General features: G+C 43.9%; 1 protein-coding gene across 1 annotated transcript in view; it reads left to right on the forward strand.

Annotated features, from left to right (window-relative positions):
* lasp1 (LIM and SH3 protein 1) overlaps positions 1-14,317 on the forward strand; it is a 23,223-nt gene extending 8,906 nt beyond the window's left edge. The window contains exons 3-7 of the mRNA XM_031867780.1: positions 4,194-4,278; positions 8,559-8,666; positions 11,340-11,427; positions 12,174-12,280; positions 12,389-14,317. Of these exons, the coding sequence (XP_031723640.1) occupies positions 4,194-4,278; positions 8,559-8,666; positions 11,340-11,427; positions 12,174-12,280; positions 12,389-12,562 (562 nt within the window). The 3' untranslated portion in view covers positions 12,563-14,317. The remainder of the gene's footprint in view (positions 1-4,193; positions 4,279-8,558; positions 8,667-11,339; positions 11,428-12,173; positions 12,281-12,388) is intronic.
* The last annotated feature ends 920 nt before the right edge of the window (positions 14,318-15,237 follow it).

The following is a 15,237-nucleotide window of genomic DNA, read 5'->3' on the forward strand; positions in this document are numbered from 1 at the left end:
AGAGAGAGAGAGAGAGAGAGAGAGAGAGAGAGAGAGAGAGAGAGAGAGAGAGATCATGTTCTGACATGTTGCTTTACTTGCATTTTTTTTTTTTGCAAACTGCCATTTTATTGCCAGTAAAATCACTCAAGAGGTCATGCCAACGTTGCCATTCAAGAGACATTTTCAGGGAACATTTCTTGTCTATATATTTGAATCTAGATTAATTTTCTTGCAAAGCCATTTTTTGCCTTGCTGTATTTATCCCAATTTGTCTGCTAAAGTGTTTCTGCTGTCTGCGTCTATTAGCCACAAAATGTCCCTCATCAGAGAGAGTACAGGTGTTTGCAGCTAACTAGAGACAAGCACTGACAGGGTGTGACTGATTTTAACTCCAGTGGTTTCCCCTAATTTTTGTTTTAGTTTTCACTGTTTTGGCCCAATACATGCACGAAATGGAATCGCACAACTCGGTAAGTGATCACGTTTTAACCTGAGAAAAGGAACCACAAATTAAAAAGATTCCTTGCTACATCTGATCTGAAAGAAAACTTGGCATACATGCAAATATTTTCTAGGTTAACCAAAGGTGTTAATCTGTTTCTGGAGTACACCCAGCTCCCAGGTTAATGTGTCCATTCGTCCTCTCGTGTAAGCTTTAAAAATATGCAATCGGCCTTTTGTCATACAGAGTTTTCATAGCAGCAACACACACGTTGTTTATAACATTAACGAGGGCTCTGTTTTACTCAAGTTTCCTATAGTAAGCCGTGAGCGTGAGGCAGCATGAACTAAACCCTGAAACTGAAGCAGCTAAATGGAATTGAGCCCTTATTACTTTAATTATTCACACCTGTGCTGTTTCTACTCTGACGTGTCAAATTGTCTCCTAACGACGTCAACTCGATGAGCCATAACAAATGCAAACACCCAATTATAAGCTTAGATAACGTAACATGTCGTCATATGTTGCTATATAACAACATATAGTCATTTTAAATATTTGCAGAAAACATTTCTGTCCTAAAATCCCACTGACCCCGCCCCCTCTTGGTTTTAAGGTGTTAAGCAGATGTCGTTCTGCTGTCACATTTGCGTCCACAGACTGAAGTGGCTTCTTCGTTTCCCTTTCTTGCCTCCGATGTTCCCTCCAGAGGCCCTTCAGAGCCTGTTTATTATGCCTCTTTCCGTTTGTTTAGAATGAGCCTTGTTCGAGTAAACATCATCAGTGGAAGAGCCGTCCCGCTTCAGGAAAAGGAATTCCGTCTGCGTTCTCTGTCATTATTCTGCGGGACAACTACTTCACCGTTACCCCTCTATATTTGTCCTCGGTAATTGATATAGGCGTTGTTTGTTTTCACTGTCTTCCTACCCGCCGCTTCCTTGGGACTCTCATCCCTGATTAGATGCTGGAGAGTCACAGGGGGGGGGGGGGGGACATTTAGGAGGGCAGATAAGAGGACATAAAGACTCCTCATTTTCCCAGCAGGACTGTGGGAGCCATTGTTGGGATGCGGCCTTCATGACTGATAATCTGAAATGCATTAGAACGTAAATGTGGCGTTATTAAAACTTGTCACAAATGTCTTGATTTTGTATTGTCATTCCCGATGCCTGCCAGTTCCCTTCCATTAAACACAATACCTTAAATAATTTGTTGACATGTTGTTGATAAATACCCAGGGACACTTCTCCCTGTTGCTCTCTGTCTCTACCTACAGCTCTTCTACTGTTGTGTGTGTGTGTGTTTTGATGAGCCGTCTGTCCACATTGTCACACGTGGATGAAATGTTCCTGCTGAATGATGCATTACAACCTTTCCAGGTCTCACAGGGTCAAGCCGGCCTCAACATCTCCTGGTTCCACTATGCAAACAGGCCTCTCCTCCTGCACAGTAGGCAGTTTGTGTGTGTTTGTGGGTTTGTGTGATTACACATGCGTGGCTTCCTCCCCCCCCTCCCCCCCAGCAGTACCTCCTGCCCTCCATTTTGATCACTCCCTTTTTAGCGTCACAGAGCTAACTGAGTTTGTGCATGTGTCACCCACTGCCGTCTGCGACTTGTTACCTTGTTATACAACCTGACAGATGAGTGTTCTTGTGACTCACTTATAGCCTTAAACATGCCCGAAAATGTGAGCGTGGTTGCACACACACACACACGTACGTAACTAGATCCCATTGAGTCACTAAGCTTTTATCTTCAACCCTGTTGTGTATTTGTGTAGCAATTTACTGCCCCCTAAGTGCAAGGGCAGTTTATAAAGACGCATTGGAGATGACAGGAGCGCTGTTACGACAAGTGTGGCTTCAACACATCGTCTTCAGGCAAGGAGGGGTTTGTCAGACAGAGTGGATGCTCTCTGTGAAAGGAAGTGTGTTCCACCACAAACCAGACACACCCAGCGCCAAAGAAAAAAATGTACATTATAAAAGGGACAGCCCCCCCCCCCCAAGAGATGCACTGCTGATAAAATGTATGGCAGTCAGTTAGTTAAGTTTATAGTTTGAATCTGAATCCATTTAAATCCCTTCATTCATCCGATGCAACTAAATTAATAGATTTTTAGCCATATAGTCTTGTTTCAGCCTCTTCATTTAACATGTAATGGTTTGCACTTTGGGACGAACAAATTAAAAAGACAGAGTAGAGAGTCGCCGTTTTTTTATTGCTGATCTTCTAACGATAAAAGAGCAGCTTCATTTGCGTTGTTTGATCAGATTGTCCGCAGCTCGCCTGGCCTCGGCTGCTCACGTAGAAAACCACCAGATCTGAACGTTGCCAATGGCTTCCTTTTCAGGAAAATGAGCGCTCGCAGGTGTGTGAGCGTGAGCGTGCACAAACCTGCATGTGTTTGAATGGATGAAGTGCTCGGGTTTGTTGTGTGTCAGAGCTTGAAATGCCAACTTCTCCAAGGACAGTCATGTTCCCCTTCCTACTCTTCGAAATTATTTCGGGGGTTTCTTTAAAGTGGCCCCTATAATAATAATAATAATAATAATAATAATAATAATAATAATATTATTATTATTATTATTTTTATTATTATTATTATTATTATTATTATTATTTTTTTAAACAAAACTTCATGTAAAATACGCCAACCACAATCCTTTTGTAAACGTTTTTTACATCCCATAATCACATCAGGACAAAAGGCTAATTCAGTTTGTTTACCACGTTGTCAAGGAAACGGTAAACATACTGCCTAAATGGGTTACCCAGAGGCACGGGAGAGTGGTGCAAGAGTTTTGAGGTCAGCCTGAGGCATGCTGGGAACTGCAGTCCATACGAGCTGTTGGCTATGAGGGCCTCTTCCTCTCTCCCTGGATTTACGCCATGTGTTTCTGCCGCCTCAAGGATCGCACTGAACCGGCCGGGTCTGTTGTTTGTGCACAGAAGCCTCCAGTGTATATGAAAACAGTGACTTATGCCCGGCACGCACAAACCGTTCACAGCGGTTTAGCAATCGATGCGTGAGCATGCAATGATGAATGGCTTTAGGAAGGGTGCTTGGCGTGCAGCATGCATGCCTGCATGTTTCCGCTTACTTGTGTATATTTATGTTTGTTGTATTTGTTTCAGGCAGAGCATTTTTCCCCCCCGAGCAGGAGGCTGGGTGGTTATGGGTCTGTGACTGTCGGGAACATTCCGAGGATGCATTCAGAAAACAGACTCGCCTTCACGCTCTGCTGAAAGGGGGGGGGGGGGGGGGCTCCCCGCCCGTGACATCATTCACACTCGCCCACCGTCTCTTTGACCCGGTTGCTGTGTCTGTTGCAGTCAGTCTCTTCCTGTTATCCCCCCATAGGGCTGTGCCCGTGTGTCTGTGTTTTGTAAGCATGGAAAGCTTTTTCCACACACACACCTGCTATGGCTCACCTCCAAAACTCTGCAACACACACATATACACACAGTCCCTGCCTGCACTTCCTCTCTCTCTCAGACTACCTTGGCTCCCACTGACAGAGCTTTGTGTGTGATCCTGACATGCTTTTTGTCTCCAGGGGCTTCTAACTCAACCTCAGGACCACCTTGAATAACGAATGCCCCCACTGTGGGGCTGCAGACTGCACACTGCTTGAGTTATGCTGTTCTTCTCTCATTAGAGTCTTGAGCGTCACAGTGGGAGCCTGAGTAAAACGCTGGCATCGGCCTGTGTGCGTGTTTACTGTGCTGACGGTCTTCCTTGTTTTGTGTGTTTTTGTTTTTCAGACACTATCCCAAGTCACACTTCACCTGTGTGGCTGACACTCCAGAGAACCGCCGCCTCAAGGAGCAGAGCAAGATGCAGAGCCAGGTAATGCTCTCTCTCACTGTTAGTAGCTGTTAAAAGGATTCATGGCCTAGCCAAACTCCAGCCTTGAAACACACACAGTCTGTTCACATTTGAAAAGCCTGACTTGAGTTAACCCTAGAAATTGATCTGGGTGTAAGTACTTAAATAAAGCTAACTTTCAGATAAAATAATCAGTCTTATTCAAGTTTGTACGTTAGAGATAACTGTGTGCTCATAGCTTGAAAACTGACCTGAGATGTCAAGCATGAAATTAATTCCCAATAGTCAAGGAAGAGACTTGGAAGAGAGGGCTGTGAGGTCCATGATCGCCCAATAGTCTGATACAGAGGATGTTCTAGAGACAAAGAAAGGGAAAAGCTATGTTCAAGAAAAACACTTGGCTGGACTGCTACGTTTTTAATGGTGCACAGCCTCGGAGATCAGCAATCTTGCCACAAGAATGTTGGTTCAGTTACTCCGGCTTTGGATCCCAATCCACTGTGCAAGAACATGCAGTTTCCACTAAAATACTGATTCAGTCTTTTTATTGTCACATCTGACAGAAATACACTAGAATACCAGCACCTGTTAAATTCTATTAAGTTATGCAGTTTGGAAATATCAAATAGGATATTGCTTCAATCTGTTTTGCAACACTTTCCATTTCCCCTTATCGCCAGTTGAAAACAAATAATGCTTGTTACGTGAGAAAGCATTGCAGCATAAGTGTCCATTACTCTAGTTATAAATTACCTTTTTTAGTTTAAACAAAACTGGCAGAAGTCTGGCCTTCCAGTCGAGTATTGTAATTCTGCCTGAGCTTGAAGTCTGAAATTTAGCCTAAAAGAACCAAGTTAGTCTGAAGAAATAGTACGTTTTTATGTCCTAATAGACATACAGACATACCATAGTCCTGGTTTAACCACTACTCTTACAGCCTTCTTGTTTCACACTGCTGTTAATGTGTCTGACTGTCATTTGTATGCTTTTTATGATGGTTGCAAACTGGAATACAGACTAATGAATAGTGTGCTGTTTACAACATACCGTGTCTGCTGGGGCCCAGTATGGATGCACTGATCATAGAGCCTCTCAAATTATGTCTGCACCTATTTTTCTTCAAATATCCTCCAATCTTAGCTCTGTCACCACAGAAAACACTACTACGGCTCTTTCTCCAGCGGCAAAAAAAAAAATTCAAAGACCAAAATATATTCTAAGATATTTAACCTCATCAGACTAAAATATCCATGTGAACTGGGTCATGTGTTGTTGCCTTAATGAGGACGGCCCGGATAGAGAATCAGAGAGATCTGTACGTACCAACAGACTTTAAACGATGTCGTTGTATGTTCGCTGTCTGTAGTTGAAGCCGGCACAACAAGTCACAGATAAACTGACTATAACATGATGTTATATACAAACGTTTTAGCACAAGCCCCTTCACATTGAGTAGTTCTGAGCCTCATTAATCACAAAAGACTCTGCAAGATTCTGGAGTGACTTATGTATTCATCTGGAGGGAGAAGGTGAAGGAGAGGCTTGTTTTCTTGTTGTGTAGTAGAGGAGAGTGGAAGCACATCCCTCGTCTTATCCGGGTGTTGGTGTCAAACACTCCAGATGAGACCGGGTTGTGAGTATGTGAGAAGGGTTTTTGGGGTGTGGTCATGTGGGGAGGGGGGATAACTAAGGGATTGAGGGACAGATGGTGTTTGTCTACATGGATTGTACATCTCAACACCCCCCACACACACACACACACACACGAGAGACATCGAGCTAACGGTTTATCACAGCCACTAAGAATGAGATTATTCCACAAATGTTTGTGTGTGATGGTGAAGGATTTGTGTCGTCGTGAATAAAGAGGAGCTTTCTTTCTCTCTTCTCTACAGCAAGTCGTGTGACCACAGTGGACACAGGAAGCTATGATTTCACACAGAAAAAAAAACCCCCAAAGCTTTTAACAGAAGTGCGCTAACAAGATTTATGATCAAGAGGAAGACGCAGCTTAAAGTCAACAGTCATAAAGTAGCCGATTGAGATGCAAATCAGCCAGACTGCCTTAAAGAAAAGGTCATTGTTAAAGAACTTCCTGTTAAACTACAGAATATGAATATATATATATAAAGTGGTATTTCAAAATTGAATCAAATGTTTCCCACTTCACTCATTAAATTCCACTAGATAGTTAAAAATGCCGCTACTCACTCACACACACACACACACACACACACACACACGCATGTAGATATTCTCCGATGCCTCTTGCACTGTGATGCTCGTGTGCTACAGTGTTACTGGTCTGAAATCTTAGTGAAGTTGAAGGTGTTTGTGGAGGGCCGTGGCCATCCAACACCGCCGCTTGAGTTGCTACGGGAACCCTATTGCTATGGTAGCAGGGTAGAGGTTTGTCACACCTCGTTACAAGACTTTGGGGGGGGGGGAGAAATGAGACGGAGGGAGAGCGAGAGATAAAGAATCTGAGAGAACAAAATTGGGGACGAGGAGAGGGAGAGCAATGAGGCGCACATGAGCGAGGGGAAAGACAGGAAGGCACCAAGAGAGGGAGGAGAGGGTGAAGGAGGAAGAGATAAAAGTAAATCCCCAGGGGAAGGAAAGCTAGAGGAATGCAAATGGCAGCAGAGAGAACGATTATAATGAGGAAGGGCTCCGGCTCTATTGGATGACTGTCTGCTGCTGTTGAGGCAGTAAAATATGAATGAATGAAAAAGCAGCACAGAGAGCAGGCGGTGTGGGTGGGGAAAGAAAGCTGAGGCGTGATTGGAGGAGTGGAAAGCTGTTGCATAGACCTAAAAAAAAAAGACAAAGGAGATGGACTGAGAAATGGAAACATAGGGGGAGGATCATACGTTGACTGATGGGAGCCGAGCGAGAACGAAGGACAATGATGGGTCGAGGCCACATTAATCTTCTTCGTGACTTATCTTTGTGCGCGGGCTTGAGAGCTGTGCATAATTTCCCGTGGAATGACGATCGGCCATAGTTTTCACCCAATGTTCTCAGCGGGCGTCATGCCACATATGAACCACACACACACATTATCTGTGAATCATAGCCATGTCATCACAAGGTGTTGGGAGGTGAGAGGACTGGTCAGCACTCTGTTCAGCGGTGTCAGACATATTGTGGTGGTGGTGGTGGTGGTGGTGGAGCTTAGTTTCCTGGTAAAGCACTGTGTTGGCAAGAGGAGTGCAGGCAATGTGTCCAGTCACCATGGAGTCAGGGTTGGGTTGGTGTCGGGAGGTGGAATCAAGTGATTTGTCATTGTTGAAATGTCTTGGCACATGCCGGGGAGATCAGACGGAGAAGAGCCGGAGTGTGTGTGTGGCTGTATAAATAGAACGTGTACCTGGGTTTCTGTGTCAGGTGTGTAGCTGGACTTGTGTAAGTGTGGCTGGTGTGTGATCAGCCACAGAGCAGCAGTGAAGGAGAGCTCCACGCGTTGTAACTTCTGATACTCATCTGACGCTGCTTGGGCTGGACGCTTCCTCCTCTGCCCTTAGGGTCAGGGTTAGGGTGGGGAGATTGGAAAAACACACACACACTGTTTGTCACATACTACCTCTCATTATGACCATATATGGTTACTACCACGTCCTGTATGTACGGCCTCCTCTGCTCCACAGACGGGAAATGAACGTCACCACAGAAGACGATGCAATATGTGCGGGCCAACCTAACTTTGCTCGCACTCATAACGCGCAAACGCACACACACACACCGCTAATGCTTACTTCAGTCATAGTTTAAAGAAAACTTTGATTATTTAAGCCGCCGAATTCCAAGCCTTCTTGTGAAAATGTGGATTATAAGGTTACTATTAAGTGTTTTTTTTTTTTTTTATCATCGAACTTCTGCTTTACAGAGACAAATTTACTCAATATAATGATGTATATTTTAGTAGCACATGCATAACTTTATTAAAATATGGGCTAAAAATGTTGTTGTTAGGGAAGTTATCCACCATAGATAATATTGGTGAAGAGCTTTACTTGATTTTTTTTAAATAATGATAACAAATTAAAGTGGACAAATATCAAAGAAAATATCAAGACGCATCATCAAGCGTTTTTTCTTTTCTGTATATGTTGAAAGAATCTAGGTCGGAACATCTATAAATAATCATTTGCGCGGCATTTGTTGGGTTTTCCTTGTCGACTCTCAGAAACGAACTGAAACTGTGCATTTTCATTTTAAATATGTGGCCCGTGTTGTTTGCTGCGCACGTTTTCAAGTCCGCATTTTGTTCCTAACATGAAACTGTGTTTGTCCTGCAGGTTCTCTACCGGGAGGACTTTGAGAAGAATAAAGGGAAAGGTTTCAGCGCGGTCGCAGACACGCCAGAGATGCAGAGAATTAAGAAGTCGCAGGAACAAATCAGCAATGTGAGTGTCTGCAACACCGTCACCAATCAACTGACCTCTCCACCTGTTTTATGTCGCACTCCAAATAGTAACAGAGGAGCTCCTACATTTTATTTCAGTGTTTTGACAAAGACTAATCATTTAGAGCTCTTCTAGTGCTTTCCCCGCCTTAGAACCGTAGTTTCTATATATCACTGTTCTCTCTTTGCCATTATTGAATGACACTAGAATGAGTCCTTTCTTTCCTTGAATCGCTGATATCACAGCTTCACGCTAACTTTACTCGGGTCATGCATATCTGGTGCGTAGTTTCAGAGATTGCATAACACTTCTTATGTTCGCTCTGTTATCAAGAGTCACTCGTGGAAACCACCAGGGTTTTCATCTTGGTCCACAGAGAGCTTCACTTCATGAAATTCTCCTCAAATCACTCTCCGCATGGGTGATTCTTCTCCCCTCTGCCCTCCCTCTCTCCCTCAGCTCCAGTTATTGATTTGCCATTTCTCTGTAAATACAGACCAGTGCTGAAGAAAGGCACGCAGTGTTTACCTTGTTACCTCAGACTGCACAAGCCAGCTGTAAAGACATTTTTTTTTTTTCCCCAAGTCAAATGCACTCGGATGCAAAGCAGACTTCATTACACGCAACCAGCGCTGCACTGTTCTTGCTAATTGCATAATTGGCGTGGAGGTGATGGGTAATCACTGCTTTCATGTGGTTAAAGATCTTGAATGTGTAAGATCAAGACAAGGGGAGATGCAGATGTGTTACATGGGTTCATGGGATAAGAAGGGCATTTTGGCGGGAGGGATTCGGGCGCATCCAGAAAAGTGTTTTTAGTCAAAAGTGATAAACAAAACATCTGCTTTCAATTAGTGCGTCACTCAGAGCCAATCATAGGGAACCGCTCGAGACGAAAGCTACGTCTTTCTCTCTTTTGGTTCTCTTCCGTGGACTCTAAGGAGCAAACCAGTCGACTCTTTCAAGCCTTGAACTCGTATTTCTGTTGCCTCTTTTTGCTTTGTCATGACTCTTCTCCATTTCCCGTCACCTTCCTCTTGTCAAGCAGCAAAAGATTGAGAAGTACGGTGGTTTAGTTCAGCAGCAGCCGAGACACTTCCTGTAAATACACATACACGCACACCATCTGTTCGACCTGCTCCTTCAAAACAAACCAAAATAATCTCCCTCACACACACTCTTACTTAGCATATTGCACTTGAGAACAGTCACAGTGTTCTCTCAGTCGCCCGCTTCACTGTCCTCTGCACAAACACGCCGTCATCCCATCCCGTCTGTGAACACACTTCTTGCTAACGCCGGCTGCACAGTGGGCTCTTTGAGCGAGGACAGAATCGGGGGCTTGTAAATCTCGACTGAGACACTGTGAGTCAGTCTGTTATCCGCCTGGTAATAAGGGGGACGGCTTATATGCTGCAGTCATAGAGCACTCACTCGGTTTCAGTTTCATCGTAGTGACTCTGCTTCATGGTGTAGCGCTGAATGTGGCCTTTGTCACGCTGGCCGGAGAGGTTGTTTATCATCAACTAACCCTAACCAGAGTCTTTACCCAAGAATGGACTCTTGTATGTTTATTATTCCCAAAACCAGTAGGTCTCATGTTCAGAGGCTGTGGCGATTATTAAAGGAGTCGATGTGAAGCGCTACTACGAGACAAAGCACAAATCTTTTGAGCAAACGTACCCACTCAAATCCGAAATGAAGGCACCAAAAATAAACTAAAGAGCCCAATATGATCAGAATCCTAACACAGTAATTCACTGCACAACAATGATGTAAACAGAGAGGACTAGAGCTGAAACAAGTGGTTTAATAACTACAGATTAAGTCCCTTCACACAAATTTCTCTTTTTAGAAGATGAGAATATAATATCGTGGCTTTTTTGACTAACATCACTTCACACCTGAATTAAATGAACTTAAAGCTGCAGGACAGTTCAGTTCAATTAATTTTTCTAACATTAAGTACTTTATTTTAAGAGTCACATTTTACAAAAACTTACTGATATGTATTTTATTTGATTAAATCCAGCCCTTATTTTACCTGAATTAGAGAACATTTATTTATTATTAGTTTATGTATTATTTATAATTCATCCAGTTCAATTTGAAATCTGTCAATAAATATTGTTTAGATATTATTCAATTGAATAATATCTTTATTTACTTAATTTTTCAGTCAGTAGTTGACGTCATACAGACGTTAATACAACTGTTGGCTACTTCATTATACATGGCACTAAATCATAGCGCAGGTTAAGACACTACTGTGATGTTCCGGACCTTTCCGTGAGCAAATTCTCTCTAACTGGACCTCGCTGAATATTAATTGAATACCCCTGTTCGAGTCGGTTCACTTTTTCTCACCTCACTTGCTCTTCCTGACGTGTCAGTGATGGTTGTTATGCAACTGTGAGCTCGCACTACTTCCGGTCAGCGAGATGTCATTTCCTCTCCGGGTCAAGCTTGCTTCCAGAGGCTCTGCTCGCACACAGGGCGCCCCACCTATTGCCACAAACACACAGGGGGGGTGGAGAGCAAGCAGGGGACCTCTGGTGGACAGAAAATGAATTACATCCTGGGACGTCTTCCTGGAAAGATGATCGCACCTGTAGATTTGATGCATGCACTTGTTATCTGTTAATGTGACCTTACACTGTTTGTCTCCTGCAGATAAAGTACCATGAGGAATTTGACAAGAAGATGACTATGGGAGGAGCAGGAGAGGTCTCGCATCACCCGCCGAGCCACCCTGGCAAAGGTATTCCTTCTGACACACGTTTACTTTTACGTATCTTATAAGTTCATACAATTGTACTGATCACTCGGTACAGTTTTTCTTTAAGCCTCTTGTCTGTGCTCGGCTCCGTCCCTGCCTGCCAGCTGTGTGAGCTCACCCGGCTGGGTGTCACCACTCGGGGATCTTGGTTGTAACTTGTTCACCGCTCTCCTCCTCCTCTGTGTTCAATCCGTTCAGCTATAAATAGTTGCAGAAATCATGAAAGTATTTCTACTAATGTAGAAACATTGAAATGGTTAAATCCATGCACATGACTCAAGCCGATAGATTGTTTGCCGGAGCTCCAAATTTGCAACTTTCAAGTCATGAATGCGAACAATATTATGTCAGTAAAATGACTTGGAAGCATCAGGAGGTCAGTGGAAAAGTTACAGCTAAGTATGTATTTGTTTGTATTTCACATGCCCGATTTACACTTTACCACAAAACGGCTTTGTTCTTGTGTAACCAAGAGATCAAGAGCCGTTAGATGCACGTCTTGTCTTGCCATGTTTTTAAATTCCTCACTCGAAAAGTCAACGCAGACGTACAGACGGACGTTAACGGACCTGACATCAAGATGCATTTATTTTATATGGACTGAAATCTTAATCCTACTCTCCCAAAACAATGAGTCCCATTACAGCTCCCAGTAAGTGTCTCTGAGGGAAGAGAAGCATTTAAAATGAAAGTCCAGCTCATTCATCTTCCCTCCACTTTTCTGTCAGTTTTACCAGCAGCTCATCAGCCGCCTGCAGCCTCTCAGAACTACAACTTTGAGCCCCCTTCTGTACCAGTGCAGGCCCCCGCCGCCGGCCCGCCTCCCAGTGCAGGGGTAGGTCCTCCACCAATACATGAAGTATCACAGTTTTGTTTCCTAGCAGACCATAACCGCTGCAGCTGTCCTCAAGAGCTGAACTAAACTCCATGTTGTTGTCCACAGAAGCGGTACCGGGCAGTGTACGACTACTCTGCCGCCGATGAGGACGAGGTGTCCTTCGTGGACGGAGACGTGATCATAGACGTGCAGCAGATCGACGAGGGCTGGATGTACGGCCGCGTGGAGCGCACCGGCCAGCAGGGCATGCTGCCTTCCAACTACGTGGAGGCCATCTGAGCGAGAGGGAAAGAAAAAAGAGGGGGAGAGAAGAATGAGGAGGTAGAGAAAGGGAGGGAAAGAAGGAAAGGAAAAAGCCCAGTGCCATCTCATCTTAATGCCGCTTTCTCTTGATTTTTTTACTCTTGTTCCTTAATCTGTCCCGTGAGACCCTGAGTCCCCCCCCACCCCCGTCTGCATCCCTGTTCTACTCCCACTGCTCCACCACAGACACCCTTTACCTATCCGTCTGTCTGTCCTTCTCTGTCTGCCTGCCTGCCTCTTCGCCCGTCTGTCTGTGCCGATGTCCGTCTGTGCCGATGTCCGTCTCCGTTTGGATGTTCGTCATCCTCCTTTATCTTTTCCCGAACCTGGCTCCACTTTCAAAGCGCTGTCACGAGTGGGGGAAAAAAAATAAAAAAGTCTTAAAAGATAAACTCACAGTTCATCGCAGTATGTCGGGGGTCACGCCGTGTCCACAGCTCCATCGTAGCTACAGCGCTTAACAATCCTCGCTCATCATCAGGCAAAAATACAGGAAGAACACACACACACACACACACGGGGGTCAGTCGCCACAGCTGCAGACATCGTTCTGTGGAGAAAATTAGTTTGAAGCGTGGGTGGGTGTGGCATTTAGTTTTTTTTTTTTGTTTGTTTTCCTTTCTCTCATTTTGCAGCGTGATCTTGGCCAGACTGGACACACAGTGTAGAATCTCAGTCTATCTAGAACTAAGCTTGAATATTATTGACTTGTGTACATTCCTTTAACCTCTAACCGCGTTGCTGTCGCACCAATCAGCCAGTTATCAGTCTTAACAGAGAGGTTTTTTTAATATATTTATAGATCGACGCACACATCTCGCCTGCCGCGTGCTGGAGTAGTTCGTAGTTCGTGTTCAGCGCTGCGTCGTCGTGAAACTGGAATCGTAGCCTAACTGAAGAGCACCTTCTGCCGTGGCCTTTCTCGGGCGATCCAGGAGGGGATCAGGGAGAAGTAAGGGGACATTATCAGTCCATCTCTTGCTGCCACGCTGAATACATCGCCTCAGTTGGTGTGGATGTACAGTTTGTGCACCTTTTTATTCCCGTTTCTTGCGGCCTGAACGCCTTCAGTCCTGAGAGAATCACACAGTTCTGGTGATCACGGTTAATCTGTATTTTGGAGAAAGGAGATGGGAACAGGTCAAGTCCTTCCACCCTTTTGCTACAAAAATCACCAAGAAAACACATTCATAGAAGAGAAGGCCAAGCACAATTCTATATTGTGAACCTTTTTTCTTTTTTATGATTCATTCCACTGTTCTTGTGAGTGAACATTCCCGTCTTTATTTTCCATTTAATGTGAGAGAAGTTGTTGAATCCGTGGCTGTGGTAAATGTCTCATGATGTTCTTCCTTTTGCCTTTCTTGTTACTGTAAGATGCTTATTGTTAATAAAAAGAAAAGTCAGTGTATTAAATAAATAAACCAGCAACTCAGTTTTATGAACCAAGGCAGAAGAAGTGTTTGTCCAGACTTGTGCAGTCGCAGTATTTGATCAGTTGTGGGATTAAACGACCTGCAGCTTGACTGAGAAATGTTTCTGATCAGTGGATCTCTCTAAAGCTGTTAAATGTTCTGGAGCTTCTAAGAAAAGGGTTCATGTTGGAGAATGGCATTTAAAATACACACTTCTACTTCATTATCTTATGGTCTTTCTAATTTGGCCTGTCACCAGTTTGTCAGGGCAGAGCACTAATGCAAGCATGTTTGTTTGTTTTTTGTCAGGTGAATCCCAAAAATTGTCAACTATTTCTGGATGTTTTGACCAGCGACTCCGCCTAAATTTACCAGCATGTGGTCACTTAAGGTGAAGGTTGGTTCTTAAACACAAAACCAAGCATTTAGTTTGCTGGCGATCACACAGAAATGCAGTATTCTAGATACAGTATTTGTGTGTGGAGGACCTGTATATGTTTTCAAACATGACATTTGACCATTTCTCAGTGGTGTAAATAATCTCATTGACCCCTGACCAATCCCCCACCCCCTTTTTTTTTTTTTTTTTCTTGCCGCTTCATTGTCCTGTGACGCACTGTGACTGTCAGAAAATGAGGGATCGGGGTGGTGCGTTTTTTTCAAGGTGTGGAGGTGGGAATGTTCAGCTTTATTAAAAGAAACGAGGCTCTCACTATGTAGCTAGGTGACATTGTACAATTGTATATGTATCATAAAGGTGAGTTAGGGGAGATGTTTTTACAGGTCATGGTGCTCTGGGAAGTGGCTTGCCTTCAGAAGGAAGTGGTTCATTTTTTTTTTTTTTGTGAATGTGGCCGAGGGGAAGTAGCGTGATTTAAAAGTTGACTCATGGAAAAAGATCCAGTTTGGTGCGAGTTGGTGTTGAACTTGGATAAAGTGTGACAGTGCTGATCACTGAATCAGAAAACAACAGGTTGCCAAACAAAAACAACAACCCGCTGTGTGTATGCCTGTATTTTACATTAACTTCTGACAACAGGACGAGTTTAATTGCTCAACAGATGCTCGGTGGGGAAGCTGTTTTAGAGCTCACGGTTGTGTTTTCCCATCGGTTAAACTGAAGGGTTGATGGTTTGGCCAGAAGTGAAATCATTGTTGTTCCTGGCTTGTGATGATATTTGCTCTAATTTAATAATGAGGCTACTCACACAGGTAGCCTCTGTTACCGTGCGGATT

Source organism: Anarrhichthys ocellatus, unplaced genomic scaffold, assembly GCF_004355925.1.
Source record: "Anarrhichthys ocellatus isolate YVR2014 unplaced genomic scaffold, GSC_Weel_1.0 scaffold40, whole genome shotgun sequence".
Lineage (NCBI taxonomy): Eukaryota > Metazoa > Chordata > Actinopteri > Perciformes > Anarhichadidae > Anarrhichthys > Anarrhichthys ocellatus.